Below are 26,205 nucleotides of genomic sequence, written 5' to 3' on the forward strand. Positions count from 1 at the left end.
CAACCACCACAATGTATTCTAAATCCAACATCTCAAGGTATCTTTACCGACCCTAGTCCCTTCACCAATAACATTTCATGCTTCGTTCAGTGTTCTGTTTTCCCTTGTGCTTCTTGGTCTTAAAGAGAAGCATCTGTAGCAACATCTGCAGGCCCAAGATGCGGATGTATTGTGGTCTGGCAAGATGAGCTTGTTTTAGGGGGTTAATACTGTATAAGGTAAAGAAAGCCCTCTGTGGTCTATGCATTTCCAAAGCATGTAAGCTATACGTTATTTCAGATCATCTTGATAAAAACTGTTTTCTATAAAATGAAAATAACCTGGCTTTGCCATTTCACAAAATGTTGAGATTTGCAAGAATGTAAACATCTGATTTGGAAGAAGGGAAAGAAGGATAGGGTAAAATTTCAACATTTCAAGAGCAATAGCTGGGATATTCCCCCTCCCATATAAATCTGGATTCATAAAATATTTTAAAAATTACCAGATGTATATCCTGTCACGCTCAAATAGCTATCACTACTTTTGTTCGTGCACAATTTACATGGTACCTGGCACTCAATTCTTCCCATTTCTGCTAATGTTATTTGAATATAAAAAGTGCTATAAAACCTTGGCAATTATATGAACATAATCATGCAACATTACAGAAGAGAAATCCCACCCTGAATACTGTTTTAGGTGGAAAGACAGGATATATAGTAAATTTAAATAAACAAACTTCTGTTTGATGGAACATTTTATTAGAAATATCGTCTATTTCAGCAAGTGGTTAAATTTGCTTTCCAGATGGTGACAAGACAATTGGATATTAAAATTACAAACCTATTTTATAGCTAAAGAAAATAACTTGTATTAACAATTTTTGTACAAACTAACTGCAACTTGGAATTCATCTTGTTTAAAAGCTTTCCCTCTCTTTAAATAAACTAGTTTTTGCACCTATTAAACATTTCTCTGTGAGACCGGTGAAGGTCAGTACCTTTATTGCTTTTGTTCACATCTTTTCATAGATAAAAAGAACAACTGTTGCAAGCTAACAATCAAGCTCAGAGAGCATCAAGGACTCCACAGTTTAGAAATCATGAGGAAACTAAGGAATAACTGAATCTGGAAAATTAAATGATCAAATTACACCTAGTGGGGGTAAATTCAAGATTTTAAAAAATTGTGTAAAAATCGGATAGAAAAGAGAAGAAACCTAATTTCATGACAGACAAAAATGATTCAATAAATTTACTTGACCCCCCTATAAAATGAACTGCTTCTTCTCCAGCTTGTTGCAGGCTTCATGTCTGCTACATTTCTTAAAATAGGAGTCCCACACTTTCTCTGCCATGTGTTGTATGTTTCTAACATAATATTTATGGTTATTTTTTTAACCAACCAGTCTGTAACCATAATAGAAATGGATTTGCTATGATTTCTTATCCAGTCACTTAATAGGGCTATTTAGAGTTAGGAACATCATCATTAATATATCTATATAATTTTTATAATCCAGAACTGTTTTAGGATTTTGAGTATTCTCTGGACTAATTTTTGAATTAATTGCACCATTTGCATAGTATCTCCTGATTGCTTGCATTTAAGCTGAGTGAAGATTTGTGAATGATTTGTGAATGTCTGCAAGTATGACAAACTAGCATTAAAATTATAGTCAGATTTTTGTAGCAAAAAAAAAAAAGGAGCAAAATTCACACTTTGGATATGAACATATAAGCTCAGAATATGAATACAGTACTTAAAATTTCTTGGTATGTCTCCAATGACTTTACCAAGACAAAAGCTTAAATTAAATCATACAAACTGTCATCTATAAACTAATAAACATCCACCCATCTCAACAAATGACTCTAGGTAAACAGAAACACACACACACACATTAAAATACACAGAAGCCAAGACAACCACAACAATCCTCCGCATAGACAGGAAACAGGTCCCTTCGCAAATTCAGGGCCCAGGCCTGAGCAAAATATGCTATGGTTTGAAATAGACAATGGTTTTCATCAGGAATGCTCATTAAGAAGAATACTTGAGTTAACACTACTGAGTTAGCTCTGAAAAGTGCAGCCACAGTAGAACATCAAGGTGCCAAGGAAGCTTCATATTGTCCTGTGTGAAATAAGGGCCCATGTAAGGCCGTATTTAGAAGTGCTATGCTTTACAGAGAATTCTGAAATGCCCAGAAGTAAATGTGAAAAATATTCCTTCAACCTGACAATCAATTTGAGGAAATACAACATCAGCTATGCCCAGCCAACACCACATGAGCTAAGCCCAGCCAAATGTACAATACTATTGTGGCAAATACTGAACTAAAATGGTACTGGATATCACAAATATCAGACAGCATCTGAAAATATTTCCACAGGCATAAAAACCAGCAAATATCAGATATGGAAATGATAAAGGATAATTTGGGAGAGGAGTGGAACTATACTGTAGTTTTGTATCTGTTTTGAAAGCATTACACTGCCACCTTCTGGTCATATTCAGCATGAGAATGATTGTTAAAAATGACAGTCTTCCCAAAAGAAAAAGTATCTTTTGAGTTCCATGTTAGTCTAGATGACATCAATGAACCATGTCCTTTCTGGCAATATCATGGAAATAATTTGCTACTGCCTTCTTCCAGGACTTTTTAAAAAAATTCCAGTGTTTATAACCAGCATTTCTCAGAGGTTGTCCTTCCAAATATTAATCAGGTCCAACTACATTAGCTTTTCAAGATCAGCCAAAATTGGCTAAGTGTTGCCATACAAATCTTAAAGAATAATATAGTATTATACCTGTGTAGCACAAAGTTCTGTTAATAAAACCCAAGTGAAATGCCTGCCTTTATCTATAAGCAATTTCTTTATATGTAGAGCCACAGTTCCCTGTGGAAGTATATTTTGCTACCTAGGCCTCCCCTTTAAATCCCCAGTTGCATAATCAGCAACACCAAATACCTTCTCATCTATAAATGGGACATTATTTATAAAATTTAAAGGAAAGATGCAGAGATTAAAGAACAGAATCTCTATTTCTTATATCTTCAGAAGACTTTCATTTTATGTTTTACAAATGCAACTTAAAGCAAAGAGAAACAGACTCTAATAGATATTGGGAAATCACTGAGAAACCCAAAGCTAAATGCTATTGCCAGAACAGTGACAATTCCATATGGCAATTAATTTAGCAAAACTGAATTACGAAGCTCAATTGTTCTCTGTATGAACTTATTCTCACCTTAATTTCGTTCTACTATTACAAATACATTTATGTGTATTTGTTAGGTTAGTACTCTATACTTAAGAATTTTATATGTCAGAACATATAAATTTAGATTATAAATTTAATCACAATTTAGTTCATGATATAGAGTAAGAAGTTAACCATCTGCTAGAACAAGTCCATGCAGAATGAAGTTTTGGAATGAGATAGTTTTTCTTTCTGTACAATATTCAAAACACGTTAACAAAAGCGTGCCATCTTGTGGTTGATTTTGAGGTCACGCAGCTTGTCTGCTGGTTTTTCCTTTCAACACACTATCAGAGATCTAGAAATTAGAAATTAAATTTTACCCAGATCATTTTGTGGGGTCAACAGAAAAAAAGGAAAATTTCTATTTAAAAAAAGGGAACCAAAGTATTCAAAGAGGAGGTCTGAAAAGTTAAATCACCAAACAACCATAAATTCCTCTGTTAAGTCAACTAACCTCCATGTTCAAGAAATACACGAACACATCTTTCTTTCCCTCTTGCTGCTGAAAAATGGAGCAAGGTCCAGCCATTAGCATCTCGGCCATTTGGAGAGTACCCCTGCTCTAACATTTTGCGCACAGTGTGAACATCCCCAGCAGCCACCGCTGCCTGAATCTGCAACTCTTCCTGTAGCTCAGGGTTCCTCCGGCAATGGTGATGTAACATCCTCGCAGAATCTGCCTCCTAAAGAAGGGTCATGAAGTTTCACTGGTCACCTTAAAATTGATAAAGAATGAAATACAGATCATTGTGCATGAGAGAGGGGATGCTCATCCTGACTATCAACTACAGCATCAGTTACATATATTCCAATGATCTAAACAGCTGTACACAGTGACCTCTACCCCAGCATTTTCATACCCCACAGCAACAGGAAAATCCAACTGTGAAGACTGAGACACCCAAAAAATCCAAACATAATTTATGTAAGTGATTATGTCAGCTTAAGTAATCACAAATATTGATTACAAAGAAACAAGACTGAGCTTGCTCTTATCTTCTATTCTGGTTTGAGCCAAATAACCTAGAGAGGGTAATGGCAGCAAGGCCAAACTGCATGAGTATAAAGCTTTCAGGCAGCTGTCTCTAAGGTTTTGTCCCAGAAATATATATGAGTAACAATTCAAAGCTCAAGACATGCTTGGCAGGGTAACAGGTTAAAAGCAGAATTGCAGGGAAGAGACAAAATAAAAGATCTGGTCAACAGGAAAAATCCATCCCAAGGAACTAAGGAAAGTAAGAAGGTGTCTTTCTCTTTCTTCTCATATGATAATGTTATGCAGTATTTCCTACATGTTACTTGCAAACAATGAAATCAGACTGCCTAACCAATAATTTCTTATCTCCAGTCAAAGCCCGTGAGAATTTTAAGAATGTATTAGCAATAGGTCCTCTCCTGTCTTGTAAATACAAGCAGAAGGGGGAAGGGGGAGGTGTCTTCCATTTAAATGGGACAAGAAATAGAAAAACTGTATTTTGCAAGGATTACTGCATGGGCTGCATTGGGTTCCAGTTTGCTTCTGGGTCCAATTCAAGGTGTTGGTTATCACCTTTAAAGCCCTACATGTCATGGGGCCAGGTTACCTGAGGGACCGCCTCTTCCCTATAACATCGACCCGCCCCACCCGATCATGCCCAATCGGAGAGGGCATGTTGCGGACCCCATCTGTAAGAGAATTTCATCTGGCGGGGTCCAGGAGGTGCGCCTTCTTTGCAGTGGCACCCGCCCTGTGGAACATTCTACCCCCAGAGGTGAGGCAGGCCCCTTCACTCCCGACCTTCCGGAAGCGCTTGAAGACCGGGTTCTGCCGCCTCGCCTGGGATGGGAAGGCAATAGCTCTTCCTGGGGGTGGCTGGTGATGTAGAGTTCTCCCTATGGAATGGAAATCTCTCACTTGGATTCTATATTTATATTTTTAGTATTTTAGTATTGTAACTGTTGACCTGGTGATTTTATGATGTGAGGATTTAAGGTGAATTTTATTGTAAATCGCCCAGAGTCCCCCTTTTAGGGGGAGATGGGGGGTGATAGAAATGTGAATAATAAATAAATAAATTACACTGGTTAAGAATATATACCTTCATGTCAGTGTTAACCCCTGGTGACTACCTGGATTAGTCCCTGAAGTTTTCTTGGCAAGATTTTTGGAAATGGCTTGCCACTGCCTTCTTCCTATACCTGAAAGTGACTGGCCCAAAATCATCAGGTGGGTAACTAAAGTGGGAGTAGAACTCATGGTCTTCCATTTTTTAGCCAGGTGCCTTAACCACTACACCAAACTGTCTATTTATATATACATATATAGAAACTGTATCTGGAATTTTTTTTTAAAAGTTTTACATTTTTTTAAAATATGGGTTGTTACTGCCCTTTTCTAAAATAGTGATAATTGCAGTATGTCTGTGGCACTTAATATTTAATACCTTAAATCATTGCACTTTTCCATAAAAACTATTGTTGTAGTTGGATAGAAGAAAATCGTCAAAGAAATGCTAATTTCATAATGTTTCTCTCAAACAGTGGAACATTTATTTCTAAAATTATCTTTGCAGGGAGCACTGGAAAAACTGATCCCCAATGTCCTCACTGGTAATTCCTTAGTAAGATGCAGGTAACATTTTTCAGGAAGAATGGTTAAGGTCCTCTGTTAAAATACCTTATAAGCAAAAGTCAGTTTTTGTAAGTTGTGTTTTCCATCTTCATTGTACATTACTTTGTCTGCAGGCATAATACAGCAAGCAAATGGTTTCTCCTTGAAATGAAGAAGGTGTTTGTTAGATCAAAGCAAGCAAGAAGCAAGAAAATTGTTCATCCAATCTCAGACACTGGGTGGATTGCAAGCATTTTGTGGCCAAAGAAAGGTAGAATCGCAGATGCGTTTTTATGGAGATGCTTATAAACTGGAGCAAGGCAATGCAGAAGAAGCAGGCAGACTAGTCTAAGAGCAAACAAACATGCGCAGATCTGTATTTACAAACAAGCAAGCAGTAAAGGCTTAAGGAAACTTTCAGTCTGCAAGGAGGACAGCTGGACAATGGGCCTCTCACAGTATACTAAGGAAATATATCCAAACTTCACTCAGAAGTTATTTGGACGAGATACACCTACCGTTTATATTATATATTTTGAAGTAATTGGAAAAGATTGTGCAATGACATCATTCCTAGATTTAAAATGAGCTTATATACCCAAATGGCTAAAAGATCAAAAAACAAGTTCCCTAATTTAGATTATAATGAACGTAGGAGCATTACATACCAGAGCGTGTAGCATCTAGCAGGGCTTCCAAGAACATTATCTTCTTTCTTATTATTCCTCACTTGAAAGTTTACTCCTTCTGTGATACTTGCACGCTTTAATCAATAAAGTGAAATTTAATTACAATTTACTTAATATGGCTGGCATTTTTCAGGATAAAAGGTTTTATTTTTAATCTTCCATTACTCTACATATCTACTGTAGGGCTGGGCAAAATGTTTGGTCACAGAACATCCCAACCCCAGAACGGCCCATTCCTAACGATGTTCCAGAAGTGGTCCAGAGAACTTCACAGAACGTTCCGCTGTTCCAGAAATGGGCTGACCTCAGAAGACCCGGAAATCCTGTTCTGAGTTGTTCTCTTTCAGAATGAAATTGAAACATTTTATGATAGAACATTTTGCACACCCTCAATCCATTAATTTCCTTCTATGGATGGTTATTTCTCTCAGGAAGAAGCAAGGATTTTTATTCGTGCATCCTAATACTATCGATATTTTGTTACAGGCCATTACTTCCAATTTCCGCAAATGAAATGGCCATCTATGGGGTGTACTTCTGCTTCTATGATCCTTCACTATGCATTTGCTTTTTACAGGTCTTCAGATCCTTCTGTACTGTGCCAAGATTTAAGGTAGCTCTATCTCAATTGTCCATCTAATTCAACGAGAGGTTCACACATTACACTAAGCTATGATTCATTTTATAATCATTCAATGAATAAGTCACTAATGGCTAATTCACAAATCATAACGAGCTATAAACCATAGTCACTATACTTGAGTTGGCACAACATAAACCAAAACCAAACAAATTTTATAACCATTTAAAATGCCTATGAACTTAGCTACTTTCGCTTGATTGCAGCAGCATGCCATGGTTCAGGTAAGAATCTTTTCCAACACTACCTAGAGATTTAGAAGACTAAACAGTAGCAAAGCATGTGCTTACTGTGTTTTGGGACTTTCAATATTTTTCAGCATTTATTGCTCCCTGTTTATCTCATTGATTAAAATGTGGATCATAGAATTAAATTGGTGATTACCAAATGTTACAAAGAAAGATTTAACAACTGTGGAATAGGACCATAATAGGACAATCAATTTTGCAACGTTTTGTTGTCTAAAACCAAGCTCACAATAAGAATGTGAAGGAGATAGGAGATACAGTCAAGGCAAATCAGAGCCTATTTGTAGTTATATGAACTCCCAAAATCTTTATTTTAAAATGCAGCATTGCTGTATCCTTCCTCTTAGCTGAAAACCATTTTTCAAAAGCAATTTTAATCTTCCTGTAATAGCATAGTTGCAGCTAAAAACAAGACAGGAAATTTAAAAAGATACTAAAACACAGTGCTTTGTGTTGCTATGCAATATAGAAGTCAGTCATGCTACTGCATTCATGAAGTGGCTTAATGACAAAAATTAGTAAACGGAAGCGGAAGACTTCTTTCCTAGACCCAAATCAATGCTGCCCACTCACATTCACTTACAAATCACAATGGTCTGGTTCGCACGACATGCCAAGCCAAAATCAAACTAACCACATTCCATGTTGTATACTGGTTAGCCAACAGTAAAATGGGCACAAATGCCCACTTCAATAGAACACTGAAGCAATGAATGGCTTACAAAGTGTAAAGTAGTATGCAGATTCTATTAGAAAAGGCATATTGTGTGTGTGTGTGTATAAATAAAGACCCTCATTCTAGTTCATAGTTTTTGTTCATTTTTAGAAGCATGTGCACACAACGAAGTCTGTTTGTTTGTAGAAGGATGAGATTTGCCCTCTTTTATAAGCTATTTGGAAAGTAAAAGTAGAATATTCTTACATTATGAATCCTGCTGCCAGTTTTCTGACAAAGTATCTGAACTTGGTCTCAGAATCTACATAAATGATTGTAATGTAAAATGCCAATAATAATTTTAAATGCAAACATTTGACCCTAAGATTGCAATTTGAACAAACAAAAACATTCAACTAAAGGTCATAAAGGCTTCAAATAACATTGCAACAAAAACAGTATAAACATTTAAATGTATTTGATCATTCAGTTGTAAATATTGACAATTTTTAAAAGCCATCACACTTCAAAAACCTAAAACTAATTTCACCTTAGGAATATCACTAAGGCTAATATATTCCACCCTTTGCTGTTTACCTTGCAAATTGTTTCTCAGTGACATATTTTCAAATTCCTGTAATCCCAAGGAGCCCCTGAAATCATACTGAGCCTCGCTGAACAAAAACAGTATCTGGCTCTTTCTCTGCAAAACCATCAACAGGGACCAATACTTGCAAACTGTTTATGACTGTAAACAGACTTAAAAGGAAACATTTAATTTCAAGCGCTTGAATGCAGGAGTGTACTTCAAGCACACTGTATGTATCTCAGCTTAAGAAGCAAAGAATCTACATGCTTTATTCTTAGGACATTCTTCCTCCCTTCTCAACACACTATGTTTACCACAGAAAATCTTCAATAAAAGACCTCTATGTTGCATGTGATCCTGGTTACCACAGTTAACTTTAGGATCCTCGAAAGTGTTACATCTGTTCTATGTGCAACAGAAAACTGTTGCTTTCTGGGTCAACTATACAGAGGAAGAGAGAAGTAAAAGATGGAGTCAACTGGTGTAAATCTTGCGTGCATCTTAGTTTCTTCATCTAAAACATGTAAACCCAAACTGGGCCAGTGTACCTAACCCAAAGAAATTGATTCTCAAAAGAGGGCAAATGAATTAGAAATCAGGCCACTGCAACGTGTTATACATGCACATAATCAAGCCGCAAGAGTGGCCTTCACTTCGCAGATATATTGTACAATCCGTTAAGGTAACTAAGCTACACTGACCATCCAAATCTTCTATGCTTCCCAATATGCAGATGACACATCTTACTATCCAACAGAAAAGAAGTTATGCAAAACATCAACAATTACCCAGGAATAAACTTGCCAACTAATATAACGTTTTAAAAAGTGGAATTTTAGATTTGTTACCTGGATACTGGGTTCTTCTATTACATTTTTGCTTCTTGATTTTTGTTTTGGATTCAGAGTTTGTTAATTTCTTCTGCAGCAGCATGAGCCTGGAAAACAAGCAGAACAGACTTTTAACAGGTATAGGAACATTTCCTTATGTCTCCCAAATTTATTACATTTTGCCTCGTCATCCAACAAGGAATGCAGAGCTGTTTACAAGGTTCTTCCGCAGACCCCCATACGTTGCTCTATTCAGACACCAACTCTATGACATAATTTACAGTGAACGATGATGGATTGACCAAGAACTCCTAGAAAATGTTGTGAATGAATGGGAATTCGAATCTAGTCCTTCCCTCTCCCGATACATCAATATTATGATTAGTTATAAGCCACAATTCTTAACTATGATTTGTTGAATTTTCTTGCTTTGCCCATTACCCTAACCTATAAGCCATGATTTACAAATAGCAAATGCTGGATTCACAGGTTATGCTAAGTTAAACCAAACCATACTATGGTTTAGCGTGATACAAAAATTGATATGCTATACAATTATATTAAAGTCTAAAAATGGGTTCCCTTATCACACATTTTAAGGAAGGTCATCCCTCCATTTTAAACCTAGGTGATCAGCTACCACCATCTTCCAATTCCCTCTACTATGGTAAATAAAGCACTCTCCTTACATAAATCATGGAAAACCTCTTTTTAAATCCAGCTTAGAGTTGGTACTCTTATCATTCTCTGTCTTCCCAAGCACCATTCTGAATGATCAGCTTCATCTTTTATCACCTCTCCAAAGCAGTCTTAAAGAAGACCCAATACAAGTTTCTCTGTCCTTCCCCATCTTATAAGTATCTTCCTTAGCCATTCTTTTCATTGTTTTTTTTTTCTTTCAGAACAAGAGGATACACTTTTTTTCCTCTAAGGAGTTCAGTAATAAAATCCTCCCCACCTGCAACTCAAGCTTTGGGGAGGCCAATATAAGCTTCTCTTTCCCTTTCTCATGTGATATTTCTCCTCTCCCAGATCAAGCCATTCTCACCTTTGCAGGTATGAAAAAAAGTTGAACTATGAGAGACTCACCCTGATTTAACAGTGCTTTTCAACAATTTCTCAACGTTGGGTCACTAGCACTCAACTCTCATCAGTAATCTCTTAATATTAAACCTGAAGTTATCCAGTGAAACTGAACAGTGAAAGATTCCTATCAGATAAAAGGATGTATTTCACCCTGCATGTTATTAAATTATGAAATTTGCTATCACAAGATAAAGTGATGCCTGCCAACTTGGACTGCTGCAAAAATAAGCAAGTACATGGAGGATAAAGATATCAATGAATTGTTATATATTATCTTCTGCATCAGAGCCAGGGTGTTTTTGAATCACTGTTGCCAGGGAACACAAGTAGTGTAGGAGAAAGCAACTTAACTCATATGCTGATAGTGGGTTTCACAAAGGCATCTGGCCACTGTTCTGGGTGAAGTGGATCTTTGGATTAATCCAGCATGGTTCTTTCTTATCTGGTCTATTGTGCTCTCAACATTCCAAGATGAGTTTTCATTACATCTAACCCCCATAATTCCTTCTCCTGTAATTTTTTTTAAAAAGAATAATCTCTGCCCATCGTATTCCTCCAAGCAATAGAAATTACGTGGACTTCCTTCACATATCCTCTTTCCACACATTATCAGAAGAACAAGAAATCTGCCACTGCCATTTCAAACTTGCTAACTGGTGAATATATCCTGTTGAGCTGAATGGAACGTACTTTTGAGTAAAAGATACATGCTCAGGATGAGGACTAAATCTTTCTTACTTTTGGAGGTGGAGAGGAAAGAAAATAAAACATTAATTGTAATCCTAATTGTTGAGAAAATGCATTTCTTTTGCTGAGATATAATACCTTAGCAAATGTATTTCAAAGAATACTGCAGCATCCACACATTTATTATTATATAAGTGCTTAAGGATCACTGTCTACTTCATTTTAATGTGGTACAAATCCACAATAAATGCTACAGTTCACAAAACAGACCTAACGGTCAATTCCAAACTTCCTAGCAGTTGTATTTCCATAACATGTTAGGTTTTGTTAATTTAACTCTTAGTGGGGTTTGAATATGTATGTATTTACCTTAGTTTATGATTCAAAGTACTGTGCAAACCCAGAAAATAAATTATTCCAGTAAACAGGCTAAGCACACTGTTGTCACATAATCAGGAGAAAGGTGCAAAACAAAGATAGGTTGGTCAAGCTATACCTAAAAAAGTGTGTCCAGTTCTGGGCACAGCATTTTAGGAGGGACATTGACAAACCGATGGTCTTAAGAGTAGAGCAACAGAGATGAGGGTTCAATGGCTGGAGGCATTGGGTATGCTCAGCCTGGAGCCCCAATACGTGATAGCCATCTTCAAGAAACTGAAGGGTTGTTATGTAGAAAATTGGGCAGAATTGTTCAGAGTTGTTCCAGATGACAAGAAACAATGGATTTAAATTACAAAGGAGACTTCAGTTGGGCATTAGGATAAATTTCCTAATAAGAGCTCTTCAACAATAAAACATACTGTCACATGAGATGTTTAAACAGAAACTGGATGAGTAACTATTAGGGATGTTATAGCAGTAGTATCCTGTACTGGGTAGGGTTTGGACTAGATGATCTCCAGAGTATTTCTGCCCTTTATGTTCTATCACATTATGGACCCATGAAGGGAAAAATAATTAAGAATGCATAAAAGTATATACAAAATGCAAAATGTTTTGAATTTAGGGTTCAAGTTGCCCTGTTTTAAGTTTCAAATGGTTACTGTCCGTTCAAAATGAGTTTTCTAATCTTAGTGGAAACGCTCATACTGTCCCAACCATTCAAGAAGCATGTCAAGCCCAACATCTCTGTTTTGAATTCAAAATATTTAAAGCAAAGAACACTCCTGGAAGAGTCAAAACCAAGCATTTCTACCTTGCAACTAGTGGGTTGAGCTTGAAGCGTTTCAGATTCACAATGTTCTGCACAACACTAGAAATACCTACATTGGGATTCACCCAGATAAAAAATGTCTGCACACTGTTATCAGTACTAATGTTAAGTGCTGCTTCACTACAGTTGGGGGGGGGGTTGGGGGGGGAATGCTGGTGCAACAAACAAGAAGGTTCCCAGAGCACAGCAGATGTGAATGTGGTTCAGTACGTTGGGCGAGCCCGGACAACTGAATCAGTAAACCACTGTTCAGATAACCATGGGTTAGCATTTTGCAGACACAACTTACATGAGCCAATCCTCTCTGCCTCCTCCCAAGATACTCGATCATTAACTTTACCCTGGTTCACTCAATTAACCCAACGTCCTAGACTCTAACAGCACACTGAACTATAATCATACAGCTTGGGTTCACACAATACACGAGGCTCCAATGTTGCTTGCCGTGGTCAGTATGTCATGCTGAACTACACACATTCCCTTCCACCATGTATTCCAACCCTTCATGCAACAAAGAGCCGTAAGATAAATGTAGTCCTCCCCACTATCATCCTAACTTGAACTACCATAACGTGGTAAAAACCAACACAGCCCAGATTCTTCAGCTTGGGCAGGCCCTGGAATAGCCAGGTCGCCAGCCCCATTTCAGCCTCGGGCGTGACCGATTTCAGTCCGAGCGGCCACCGGATGCTGGCGGGGACTGGGAAAACGGGGTTCACCGAGCAAAGCCCAGCCCAGGGAGAAGGGGCCGTGGGGACCCGACCACCCGCAGGAAGGCCATCACCACCCAAGCACGGGGAGCTGCCGGGCGCACCGCCCGCGCCTCAGAGCCCCCAGGCCACAGCAGCGTCTGGCGGAGGCGCCCCAGGGGGCTGCCCGGGCAGGCGCCCCCCCCCGAGCCACTGCGGCTGCCCCCCCGGGCTGCTATTGGGGGAAGGGGGCCATTAAGCCCCTCCCTCCCCGCCGGCCGTTACCTGTCTGTCTTTCCGCCTCTCGCGCGCGCTCTCTCTCCGTTTCAGGGCCCGGCCCAACCGCGGCACCCCGGGCGCTTCCCTTCCGGCTGCCGGGAAGGAGGGGGAAGGGGACGGGGCGCCCGGTGCGGCGGGCAGAGTCAAGCGGGGAGACCGCCGAGGGAAGGCAACGGGAAGGGAGACACTTTGCACTGACTGACTGACTGACTGAGTAGCAGCCACCTCCGCTCCTCACTCCGGGGTCACCGGGCCAGGGCTGACCCCGGCGCCCGGCCAATCAGAGGCCGCGCTCGGCTCCGCTTCTCCTCGCGCCGCCGCCCACCGCCTCTCCTGATTGGGCGTCGCAGGAGGGGGTCGACAAGCCCCGCCTCTCCCACCTCCCTCCTTGCGCTTCCTCCTCCTCCTTCTCCTCCTCTTCCTCTCGGGGACTCGCGTTCCCCTCGGCTCCCCTGAGGGACTACAATCCCTCGGCGGCCCCTGCAGATACTTCTGCTATCATCGCGACAACTTTTGCTTCTCTTGGGTTCCACGGGTATAGCAAGGGACATGGGATCATAGAGGTGCTGGCGGACAGAACGACGCCTGTTCCCCCCCGCCGCTGCCTCGATAAAGGGCGGCTTTCCTGCCTCGTTCCGGAAGTCGTCGTAAACTTTTCTTATCTCTAGGGTCCCCACCGGAAGTCCCGATGGCTGGGGCGTGAGAGCCTCGCTGGTAACGGCAGCGCCTGCCGTGAAGGTCATCCAGGTCTTTGCGACTGCGGTGGGGGCATGGAGGATGACTTGGGAACTCCCTGGAAATGGTACTCTCTCCCCCAAATATTTTGGAATATAGCCAAGAGGAATGTAAAGGTAGGGGCTCCCCCGAGAAGCGCCTATACAGTATAGAATTGTGTTGGCAGCATAATACATAATTTGCCATCTCGTTTTATTTCCCAGTCTAGACTGAAGTCCTGGGGGTTCCTCGTGGTGTCCCATCCAAACCAGATCCTGCTTGAGATCATCAAAGTCTTTTTCCTATTTTTTTTTTTTTTTGGTGCCTTCCAGTCAGTGTTGAGTCCTGGTGACTGCCTGGATGAATCCCTGCTAAGTTTTCTTGGCAAGGTTTTTCAGAAGTAGTTTGCCATTGCCTCCTTCCTAGGGCTGAGAGGGAGTGACTGGCCCAGGGTCACCCAGCTGGCTTTGTGCCTAAGGCAGGACTAGAACTCACGGTTCGTGGTTTCTAGCTTGGTGCCTTAACCACCACACCAGACTGCCACCTGCTGGGACCAAGAAAAAGACTAAAGTGCAACTCCTAGTAATTACATTGATGCATCCATGCCGTTTCCCCACTAACAACACAGAAGCGGTTTATCATTGCCGTCTTCTAGAATGTTGTTTAACTTCCAAGTCTAAGTTAAAGTCTTGGGATTTTCTGATAATCTGTGGTCTGCAAATCAGGTCCAACTTGTTTAGCTTTTATTGAGATCAGCCAAGGTGGGCTGTTTGCTAATTTTCTTCTTGCAAATTGTAAACGTTATGTTGGGAGACAAACAAATACTGTGAGCTGCTCAGAGATACCACTTGAATTAGTAGTTTGTTCTCTCCAGACTATATCTCGGTCTGCAGTATGAGTATATAAGGTTTCAAAAATAGAGAAATGCCAAAAAATAAACAAATGAACAAAACCCAGGCAAAGAGAGGATTAGTCTTCAAATGGATGATATTTAAAGGATGGGATTAGGACAGTTATTTGGGGGGTGGTCTTGAGCAGGATTAGGATGACCACATGTGACAGAAAAAAAATCCAAATTCCCATTTAGAGAATTTAAAATGCATCTGACACAGTTTACTATTTCTTAGTATAATGGTGTAGTGATTAAGTTGTTAGACTAGAACTAGGGAAAGCCAGATAATGGCCTACATTCAGCCAAGGAAGTTCTCTGAGTTATTTTGGGGTAGTCACTCACTCAGCCCACTCTACTTCAGAGGGTTGTTGTTGTGAGGATAAAACAGAGACTTCCATGTAAGCTACTTTGACTGAAGAAATGGGGGAGTATAAATCTAATAAAATAGTATTTGGCAGAAAGAATTCTAGTCAGGTAACATAACTTGAATTGTTTTGACTTTCCACTAAGAATCATGTTACTTACCTCACATCTTGTCATCTTACTTTTATTTTAGGTACAATGGAATAGGGATTTTTACAAAGTTACATTTTGTATTGGAAATAGTTCCTGAAAAACCAATTCAATCCTGCTGATTTGAATATATAAAGGATTCCTGGATATATAAAAACTGCTGACAATGGGGACTTACTTTCACTTCCTCCAAAAGATGTATAATGATATACTTGCTGATGCCCTGCTAGCCAAAGACAGTGACTGTTGTGCAGCTCTTCTAAATCTTTCAGTTTTTTCATCAGCAAAAAACCACAAATTATGTGCGTGCCATTTTTTTTCTGAGTTGGATGCTCAGATGTCTTCTGGTCCAGACCCAATAAATGATAAACATGATGTTTCTAAAAACTTCAGCCATCTGAAATGCCAAGCACAGGAAATTATGCTGCTTCAGTTAACCTTGATTAAGATGATGCTTGCCAAGTTGCAACTGGAAAAGGTGGCTACTGGAATAAAACAGAAGTACCTTGAGATCCTGAGAATCCTGGAAGAAGTGAACATGGTGTCTGAATTAGTAAGTTTGCAAAAGATTGTGTTTTTCTCAAAGCTTTGTTAAGGTATCTCGTAGCTACAATTTCCTTCTGTTTCCATTTCTTGTAGATTCATCTGTTGCGTAGTTCAGATAAGCAGCTCTCTCACATGGCTTCCAAAAGTTTGGCCTCCCTTGTGCATTTTCAGCTAACAGAAGATGTAAGTCAGAAACTGAGCTTTGGAGTTGTCACAATTTGAGTGAATTTATCTGCTCTGTGGGGTGGTGTTTTTTTTTTCTCATTTCAAGTACAAATATAATGCAGTTTTCAATACTGGCAATTAATTTGGGATTTTCTACACATAATATACAAGTTAAGTTAATGGTTTTTAATGTTATAAATCCCCACCCAGCAGAAATTCTAATTACATCTCATGCACTCTCAATTCATCCTGTTTTGTTCTCCCAGTGGAAGAAGAGGTAAGATTATACCTGGTGATGCCATCTGTTACCCCACTGATCCTTAGGTTGCTATTACTATTTTGGCTGGCCAGGCAGATGTCTGTGTCTTCCTCATTGTGCCACATACTTTCCTCCCAAATATTGCACTTAATAGAAAGGATGACCAGATATTTTCATGTAAATATTATAAATCCATAAATGGTGGATACGTATCCTTCTTAGCGAGTCTTCCAATTTACTCTGAAGGAAATGTCTCTGCCCATGGAACTATACATTTTTATGTATATGTATAGCTAAGATTTTTTTAATGATAGATCTCACTAAATTTTTTTAATGGAGTAACAGGCCAGGGCTTTTTTTTAGCCAACCTATCTTAAAAATGAATGAATTACTTCTCTGTCTTTTCCTACTTAGCATGATCTTTCAAGACCCATTTTACCATATTTTCTTGTTTTTGTGAGAGAATAAAACATTTATTCCAAAAACGGCCAGGAAAACACCTGAGTTTTTAAAGCATGAGAGAAGCAAGGGGTGGGGTGCTCTTCCAGTGTACTTAGATTGTATTTAGTCATTTGGTTCATTTTTAATTCACGATTGCTTTTTCATACTGGTGCTGCTTTTGCACTCTTTTAATCCCATGTTTGTGTTTGATTTGGAATGAGACAGTTAAGAAATGTTGATTGATTGGTAAAAATACAAAAGAAGTGCAAATGTAGTTCAATTAATAATATTGCTTAGGATATTGTTATGGATTGTTACGGATTTTTATAGCTCATCTCAAAATTCTGTAGCCTATCCTTACAAATTCCTCCAGGTGTTACTATCTCATGCTCATGCACAAATGTTTATTAGTCTATGTCCCTGAATACAATGTTTAATTATTTGTGGCATATAGTTGGTTTAAAATGGGGGGGGGCAAAGATATGACTGAATGATCTGTACATATTCCATTAAAATATAAAAAAAAATTCTAGATAGGAATACAGTTGTTTGGACATTTTGTTTTAAACTTGCTGCTTTTCTATACCAAGAAAATAGTTGTTGCTGACAGTGTTGTTAAATATAGATATTCTGTATATATTCTTCATTTTGATGCAGATTCTTTTCCATATGCAACAGCATTTGCATGTCTAAGACAGCCTCCAGAGAGTGAGCTGCAGGGAAAAACTTCACGTCCACTGAATCTCATTAGCTTCTTGATAACTGGTGCCATAGTGCAGTACCAAAATGAATAGGCAGAGGGCTTCATAGGATAAGAGAAATTGCCTTGTGGGTAGTCAGCTGTTCAGACTGCATGCAGAATTTCCTGCAGATCTAGTCTATATATGGGACCTACTGTTTGCAATAACCTATAATCTATTCTCCAGAGTTGAGATTTTTAGCCTGCATTTGACTGAACTCATGTAATGGTAGTGTCTCATCCAAATCCATGTCCGTTTCCACCCAGTGCACTTTCTTTTAGGACAGAACAATTCCCCTTTCTTTCAGTAGTCAAGAATTGCCATGAAGATATTTATAGCAATATAAAAATGTGGAAAATGTTTAAATTTGGAATGAATACTCAGTTCATTTGACTGAGGTGAACAAAGTGCTATGGGAGTTAGGTTCAGCTTTAAAGAAGAGATTAATAGAATAGGTAGGTGGAAAAATTCTTTGACATAAAACTGTAAACCTGCACTATATAATATGAAAGTTTGGAATTTAACCAAAGGTCAAGGACCAAGTGGGACAATTTGTATTCTCAGATGTCAGATGAAGTAGAACCCTGATCTTTCTTCAGTGATGCTTCAGTGTGAGAAAGCATTGGCAGCAGAGCATTTCTACTCTAGTACTTAGAAAATATACTATTATTTAAAATGTTTTCTAAGCTTGCTAAAGTTATAAGAGCAAAACCTGTGCTTGTGCACTGTGCAACTGAGATTTATACAATCATATAATGCTCATATTTCCTGAATATAAAAAACAGGCTAGTTGGAGAGAATGCTAGTTTCAAGCTTTTCTCTCTGATAGATTGAGTTAACCCATCATGCTAACAATGGTATTTTGAATAAACCACAGTTGGTTGGATTTGCACAATGTACTAGGTGATAAACTGTAGTTTAGAAATAACAGTGGCTACCATAAAAGCCAGTTTGGTATAGTAGGAATCAGGCTAGAAACCAGGAGACCATGAGTTCTAGTCCTGCCTTGGGCCAATCACTTTCTCTCAGCCCAAGAGCCAATCAGGTGTGGTATGAGAGTTCTAGTCCCACCTTAGGCATGAAAGCTGGCTGGGTGACCTTGGGCCAGTCTCTCTCTCTCAGCCCTAGGAAGGAGGCAATGGCAAACCGCTTCTGAAAAACCTTGCCAAGAAAACTTCAGGGACTTGTCCAGGCAGTATCTGAGAATCCGACAGGATTGAACAGTTTTGTTTTTTTAAAAAAATACTAAGACAAAGAACAGTCGTACAGCTTAAGTGACCTAACTCTACTGTCAGTTTCTAGTAGAACCATTCTAGACTTTTTCTATTTAACATACTGTTTAGAGACCTTTGCCGCTTCCTGGATTCTCATCTTCAATCTGAACTAGTTCACTATACAACTTACTGTATGCTAATTGGGTAAGGAGACCTAATTTATCAGTTCTTCTGCTTTTATGATTGGTAAAACAAAATTTTGAGGTATTGAGCTCTAAGAGTTGTGTAATAAAATATATAGTCCTTACTTTCTGATACTGGTTTTGCTAGTTAATCACTTTCTAAGAGGGCAAAGTGATGAGGAAACCAGTCCTGTCCAATGCCAAAACCACTGTTGGAACAGTTGCCTTTTTCATCTTTCTCCCCTGTCTATATTTTGGGAGAAGGGTTAGAGGGTATCCTTTAGACAGATGCATGTTGTCCAAGAAGCCATTATTTGTTCAGTGTAACCCAGAGTAATGTGCATTCTCTCTCTCTCTCTCCCCAGAATTCATTAAATAGTGCCTGGCTTGCTTTTTGTTTAGAGACTTTATCAGGATTTCCCAGTAATAGTTGGATAGCAGAATGCCTCTGGACTTTAACAAATATAATAAAAGAAATTTTGAAAGATGACAACAAACAGAAAGAAGGTACTGTTTCAGTTGGCATTACATTGCAAGTAGCCAGTAGAGAGAAGATAACTGTACGGTTATTATGCCTAAAAATACTGATATTTTCATGTTGTTATGGATATGTTGCTTGTCTTGTGCATTTTCATGGAAGAAATTGAAGATTTTTTTAAATGAGAAGAAATTCTAATTTTGCATAATAACTCAATTAAGGCTTCTCTGTCCTATTTAAACACTGCTTGATGCTGATGGTATTGTTGTTATAGGTGACCTGAAGAAACTTCTTACTCCACTTGACAGTGTCCTTGAGAACTTTTACAGCTCCATCCTTTCATATTATTCCTCTGTTCCTCAAGATGTTCCACTATCTGCAAAATCAACAAATGTCTTGAACAGCTTTCTTGATCTCTTTGAGCTGCTTGTGGCTTCCAGAATTCAAATGCCACTCAAACTTGGGTGCCAGAGGATATTGTTTTTAAACTCTTACAATATATGTGCCCTTGCTATATCACCCGTTCATGGTTTAATCAAGAAAAAATCAATCATGCTGCTTAAAAAATGCATTCTTCACAAAGCTGGTGAAGACCTGATCAAGATAAAGGTGCTTCCTTCCTCTCACCAAGACGCTCATTTTGACAATGACAGATTAGCATTGGCTGATACTGTACTGCAATATGTGAATTCTGGATGGCTAGGAAGGTTGTCTTCTAGTGGAAATATCAGCCATTTTGACGGTAGCAGAATTGAACCTCAAGTACATATTAATAGTAACTTTGATCTGGTAACCTTCAGATCATTAAGCTTGCTTCTGCTTAAAGCATTAGAGCTGAAGATCCAGGATTTTGCCTACAAAGCTGAATCACAAGGTAATTTTCCTTTCTAAAGTGGCTTGAAGTATTTCAGAGCAAGGTGTTTTGTGAGTAGGCTACCTACAAGGTGAAAGATAATGAGCCTGCCACCGTATGTTTTGAATGCTTTTTTTTTTTCTGAAGGGACAGTTTAGTGGAATGGGAGTTAAATTTTCTTGGGTGGGAGGAGTTGATGAGAAATTTGTTAAGTGAAAGCTGCATATCCACCAATTTATCTTTCCTTTATTTGCTGAACTTCAGCTTCTCTTACCAGAGTGCTGAAGAAGGTTTAGTACCTACTTGTAAGTTACACATGCTATTAAATAATTTTCCAGACAGATCATGCCTGTAGATTTACCATAGTAGTTCAAAAGTTATCCAGTAACTTTTGTTCCATAGCTTAAACTACAAACTTTAGCTACTAGATGAACTAAAGCTTTAGTTGATTGTCTTTCACTGCCTAGAGCCTTTCTTTGGAATCTAATTTCAGAAAAACTAGTATGCATCTTGCTATAATAATGAATAAGAAAATAATAAAGATGGTGTTTTCTTTAACGGTAGATAGATTTTGAGGATCAAATCATAAAGGTGTACTGAAAGAACTGCAAATGTAGGATGTGTGTGCAGATTTTGGTTTTGCAAACACTGGAGGAAGAAAATAGTTCTGAGAAAAGATGCCAGTTACTCATTAGTCTGGTATTCCAGTAAAATGTTGCTTCAGAATATATTCATCATAGCATTGAGGTGTATATAGCAAAGCAGTTACATTGTACAAGATGTGAGAGAATTAACAGATGTTGTAATTCAAAGGATCTCTCTGGAATTCAGATTTCTGCATACTGTGTAACTTGAAATTCAGTTTGATTGTTTCTCCAACTTAATTAAGTGATGTACAAGTAATAAAACATTTGAGCTCAGCTAAAGTGAGAACTTTTGCTGGAGTGGATAATTCTGTGTATATAGGATCAGTTTTCTGGATTATGGAAGCTGTCAGCGTCAATCCTTTTTGTTGCATGAGCAGAAAAGTTTGTACCACATTGAATTTGAAAGTGGATCCTTTCTTCCCCCAGCCCAAACATAGCATTGTTGCACTTTGCTAAGTCCTTGGTCAGTGCCTGTAGTATGTGCTGATGTAAAAATTTGTTATCTTTTTCAGAGACCGTAGCAATATAGATTCTTGGCACTAATATCCTTGAGTAAAAACACCTTTCTTTACAATTTTTCATTACCATCCTACCTATAGGTTGAGCTCAAACTCTTTCAGGGACTGTTACTGGAACAGGAGACACAGAAGGAGAAAGAGGAATACAAGAAGACAGCAAAGTGGATATGTTTTTAGCAATTTTTTAGCATTCTTTTTTTTTTGCTTCTCTTACCTGTTATGGCATGACTTGTTGGCAGTGAAAAGCCTTTTTAAAGCTTTTAGATTTAAAAGGCATTGGCAAGTGAGATATTGTCAGTCTTGGTCACCTATTGGTTTTGGAGGTGACTTCCCTACAAAATGGAACTTTAATTTTTTTCCTTTGGATTCCTTTTAAAATGTTTCATTAGAACAGGTAATGGTGAAAAATAGTTGTTCCTTAGGTTTAAAAAAAATAACAAAAGCAAATATATGATTTATTTATATGATTTTGGTTTGCCAGTGAATTTTCTTTTCTTCATTTTAGTCCATTTGGAGAGTGTTATGTGTCCACTCTTGACATTCTTAAAAAGTCATCTGAGGTCTTCTGCCAGTATCTGCTCATTTGAGCATCCTTGCATGTGGATTTCTCTGTTTATGGAACAAGATGATGAGATGGTGGAAGCTGCAAAATCATTATTGGCAATTTATTTAAACTTGGAAAGGTTAGTATCCTTTTTCCCATAAGTCATCCACTTGTATTTGCTAAAAATGGTTGATCACCATAAATATCAGGAAAGTGAATGCACAATCCAGGCAACAATGTTCAAGTTAACATTCAAGTTAAAACCGTCATTCTGTCATAACCATCCTACCTATAGTTTATTTCCAGCATACCACTCCTTCTAAGACAAAATTATTCCCAGTTCCTTTTGTTCCTGGGACAAACCTAGTAAGCTTACAAATGCTGTACTATATAAACCATGCTTTCATTTAGAATTGGGTATTATCTAGATCAGGGTTTCTCAACCATGGCAACTTGAAGATGTATGGATTTCAGCGCCCAGAATTCTCCAGCCAGCAAGCTGCTAAGGTTGAGAAACCCTGATCTAGAGTTTCTTTTTCTCCATAGGCGAGGAATTTGATGAGCAGTACAAAGAAGATGTGTAGAATTCTTCCATATCATAAACCTGTCAAGCAATATGTACCTCTTCTTTAAATAGACCATAGAAGCATTGACAGAGAGATAGTGAAATAATCTCATGGTCCTTAATTACTCTCAATGGAACAGAGGGAGTTGTATTCTGAAATTTGGAGTTCTTCAGCTTTGTTGTGAATTCATTTCCCTTTCAGTAGATAATGGCAAGAGTTTTTAAGATGTAGGTCCCAACCTGTGCTTTGAACTGAGGACCAGCACGTTTTTGCAGACTTGATTGATTTCCATTATTTATTTAATATGTGATCAGTTTGATCTTTTCAGGTGTCTTGGTAACTCCCATAATCTATCACCATGGACTCTGTTAATGCCAACAGTCTGAACTTGCCCCTACTTATTTTATGCTGCCTTGTGTTTCGATTTCCTTGTGCAGGATATAGCAAACCATTCCATATTTTTACCTGGAGACTGAACCTGGATTTCTTTTCATATAAAACATGGCCTGTCCCCTTTAACTAAGCTTTCTCTCCCTTTACTCTTGACATTCAGTGATACACTAGAACATATTATGCTTCAATGGTTTGTTATTTATTTAAGTATATCTAGACCATCCTTTGTGTTCACATGAAGACCATAAAGTGATCAGGATCTCCTAATTACTGATGCTTTTCTTTGCTATCTCCTTTCAGAGGTTAATGTCAAATAATGGTTGATTAAGATAAGAACAAGTGTTCATTTGTGCATGACCCCATGGGGTCCAACATCTTCCTTCCTTTATTCTTTTAATGTGCACACAGTGGGACAGAATGCTTGAGCACAGTGATCATTCTAATAATCTGATTTATTTGGCCAAAAATAATATATGTAAATTAAGCTCTATTGTTAGAACTCTTGATAAAATGATCACTGGTTTAGAATTCATAATTTAATCTTCTGTTTAAATTTTTTTGCTATTTTTTTTAGGTTGTGGCATGATGTTAATTTTACCTTGTGCTGTTTAGATGATGGAACCCAAGACACTTGGACACACCGGAATGGCTGTAATCCCCACTGTATCTTTTTATTTCTGTTAAGAAGTATTGCCTTTGATGCCACAGTTCTTCTGGATTTCCTGATTTCATCGGAAACCTGCTTCTTGGAATACTTTGTTCAATATTTAAAGCTTCTTATAGAAGACTGGCACCAATTTGTCAAAGTTTCCAAATGCTTTAAGTTCATAGTTGGCAAAGATCTCAGAGTTTGGGGGGAGAACTTGACCAGCAAGCAAAAAGATGTCTACAAGTCAGATCTCACTGGGCAGAGCACTTCATATGGCACACAGACTTGTACTGAGGCCTTCTTTACCTCTTCCCTGAATTTGTCTACACTCTGGCAGAGAGACAGTCAAGCTGTACAACCCAACAGGCCTGATTTTTTGACAGCATCTAGTAACCCACCTCTATCGGGGGCTTTTCAGAAGCTGGTTGATTATGATAGCTCAGAAGATTCTGAGGTAGAATGTACAAGAGAAGAATGCTTGACAGATATAGAACAAGTAACTTTAAATAATCAAACATGTACAAATAAAGCAGTTCTTATTGATGATAATGCAGCAGCCTCCAGGCCAAATGTGCTACCTTTAATTCAACAAGATTTGAATATCTCATCATCCTCTTGCTGCAAGATATCCCCAAATAAATTTGAATTAGCAGATGAAATTTTTCAGGAAGCAGCTATATGTTTCCAGCAATTGCAGAAGTCAATTTCTAGGCTACATGCAAGAAACCTCTTTCCATACAATCCAAATGCGCTCTTAAAGCTCTTGAACCAAGTTAACATAATTAATAAAAATCACAGATTTTCTTCAGACTAGTCAGAATCTAAAGAAATAAAGTACTCCAGGTTTCCAAGAGATTTCTAATAGACTCCTTATCTCCTTTTGCAATATTCTCACCCGTTATATGTGATAAGCTGATCTGCAAGTAGTCCAATGCCAAGGATCTATCACTGCTTGCACATAATGAACATTGTCTTCTTGGCAAGTAGGAACAGCTATGAAATCTGGAACTTTTTCTCCTAATATTGCCTCATAAAGATGAACAAAAACTTCAGCTCCATAGTCAGAGAGGTTATTAACATGCAGATGTATGTTGCATTTTGACAGAAGATCATTGGCAACATTGACCCAATCTTTTTCCGCAGCAGTAGCCATTCCGAACTTCCCCAGCAAAGACTGCGTCCGGCAGCCGAAATGTCAAGTACCCCAGGTTAATCCCATCTTTGTGTTAGCATTTGAAAGAATGTTTCCAGAAAATTAATACATACTGAAATATGTGGCCCAAATGCATTCTTTGGGATTGCAGTATATGTTGTTTATGAACTGTCTGCTTGGTTAAAAACACTGTACTACAAATCCCTTGACATGTTTCACTCTGAAACAGTTCATCAGGGGGATACCATTTTCTCTGTGCCACTGTATGTGTGATTTTTCCTTCAGAGTTTCCTTACGCAGCAAAGCTCTGCCTTTTATTTTTGACACCTTGCTCAGTCTGAGATGATTCTGATATGAAGGATCTATGCCCTTAGCAGAGATAATTAGTTGCTACTTTTAAAAAGAGGATAGGGTATCTCTGTGTTCCCATCCTGAAGAAAGGAGAGAGTGGTCATACTTAGAGGAAATAATTTTTAAGTTTTATAAATTGGGGGAATGGGGCTAAATTTGAATAACATGCTGTGTAGGTAGAAAGGAAGAACACTTGCCTACGCTTGATTTCTTTTTCTTGATTTTTTCCTCTTGATTCTTCCACCACTATTTTATTCTGTGCTTTTTCATTGCTGCAGCTCCTTTGGCTAATGAGGAATTATATTTGTCCAAGGAGAGGGTACTCAGAAGCAATTGTATCATTTCTCCATTCCAAATATCAGGATTTCTGTAGGGTTACCAGCATGCGTGACACGAAAATCTCTGAGCCACAACAAAACCATCTGGATTCTTCTGGAAGTGAAACTATTCTAATTTGAGAAAGTAGAAGGGGTACGGTGGGGAGTCACAGCCTAAATTTAACCAGCTCTGCCCGTGATGGTGGAATTATATTAAATTCCTCTCAACCCCTGATTCATATTATCTAGCATAAGTAAAAAGAAAAGAAAAACAAGTCCTAGGTGATTTATTTATTCGACAAATCTATATGGCTGCCCAACTCCCCCTCAGTGATTCCAGGCGGCTTACAAAATAAAAATCCATAAAACAAACAAAACACATACCCCATGGTGGCAGCAAACACTCTCAAATCAACCACTTGATTGGCTCCTTAGCGACCTGGGGACCCCAGGCCCACTAACAGAACCAATTCTTTGGGGCCTTCTGGAAAATTATATAAGGTTAGACATTTCTGCAGTTGCTGTGACAGTCATGATTTTTTGAGCCATTCTGATAGTTCTGTAAAGATCGGATTTCTCCTGAGGTTGGGTGACCCCAACATTATCCCTTAGGCAATGTTAGT

General features: G+C 38.5%; 2 protein-coding genes across 7 annotated transcripts in view; one reads left to right on the top strand and one right to left on the bottom strand.

The window, feature by feature from the left end:
- ASB7 (ankyrin repeat and SOCS box containing 7) overlaps positions 1-13,740 on the bottom strand; it is a 36,468-nt gene extending 22,728 nt beyond the window's left edge. For 3 of the 5 annotated variants that reach the window (XR_010068696.1, XR_010068695.1, XM_063314454.1), the window contains exons 1-3: positions 9,512-9,688; positions 5,909-6,004; positions 3,707-3,967 (exon numbers count right to left, since the gene is read on the bottom strand). Coding sequence is in view for 3 of the 5 variants with exons in the window: in XM_063314454.1 (XP_063170524.1) it covers positions 3,707-3,917 (211 nt within the window). In the remaining 2 variants the exon portion in view is untranslated. Of the gene's footprint in view, positions 1-3,706; positions 3,968-5,908; positions 6,005-9,511; positions 9,689-13,453 lie in introns of those variants that run through there. The other 2 variants (XM_063314452.1, XM_063314453.1) reach the window with 2 other exon arrangements.
- Positions 13,741-15,613: 1,873 nt separating this feature from the next.
- LINS1 (lines homolog 1) lies at positions 15,614-25,102 on the top strand. Of its 2 annotated transcripts, XM_063314062.1 has the most exons (7): positions 15,614-16,119; positions 16,206-16,295; positions 19,479-19,620; positions 19,866-20,465; positions 22,115-22,292; positions 23,687-24,604; positions 24,970-25,102. In XM_063314062.1, the coding sequence occupies exons 1-6, from the start codon at positions 15,733-15,735 to the stop codon at positions 24,573-24,575; spliced, it is 2,286 nt and encodes a 761-aa protein (XP_063170132.1). In that variant the 5' UTR covers positions 15,614-15,732; the 3' UTR covers positions 24,576-24,604; positions 24,970-25,102. The 2 variants fall into 2 exon arrangements, with proteins under 2 accessions (XP_063170132.1, XP_063170133.1); XM_063314063.1 differs by lacking the exon at positions 24,970-25,102 and having other exon boundaries at positions 23,725-23,827.
- Positions 25,103-26,205: the final 1,103 nt, after the last annotated feature.

Source organism: Candoia aspera, chromosome 13 (genome assembly GCF_035149785.1).
Source record: "Candoia aspera isolate rCanAsp1 chromosome 13, rCanAsp1.hap2, whole genome shotgun sequence".
NCBI classification, from domain to species: domain Eukaryota; kingdom Metazoa; phylum Chordata; class Lepidosauria; order Squamata; family Boidae; genus Candoia; species Candoia aspera.

Excerpts from the sequence above, each read along its gene's own strand:
- LINS1 (XM_063314062.1), top strand. The coding sequence starts at position 15,733 with ATGGGGACTTACTTTCACTTCCTCCAAAAGATGTATAATGATATACTT. Across the intron at positions 20,466-22,114 it reads CTACAAAGCTGAATCACAAG|TCCATTTGGAGAGTGTTATG; the intron begins GTAATTTTCCTT and ends TCTTCATTTTAG. Across the intron at positions 22,293-23,686 it reads ATTTATTTAAACTTGGAAAG|GTTGTGGCATGATGTTAATT; the intron begins GTTAGTATCCTT and ends TATTTTTTTTAG.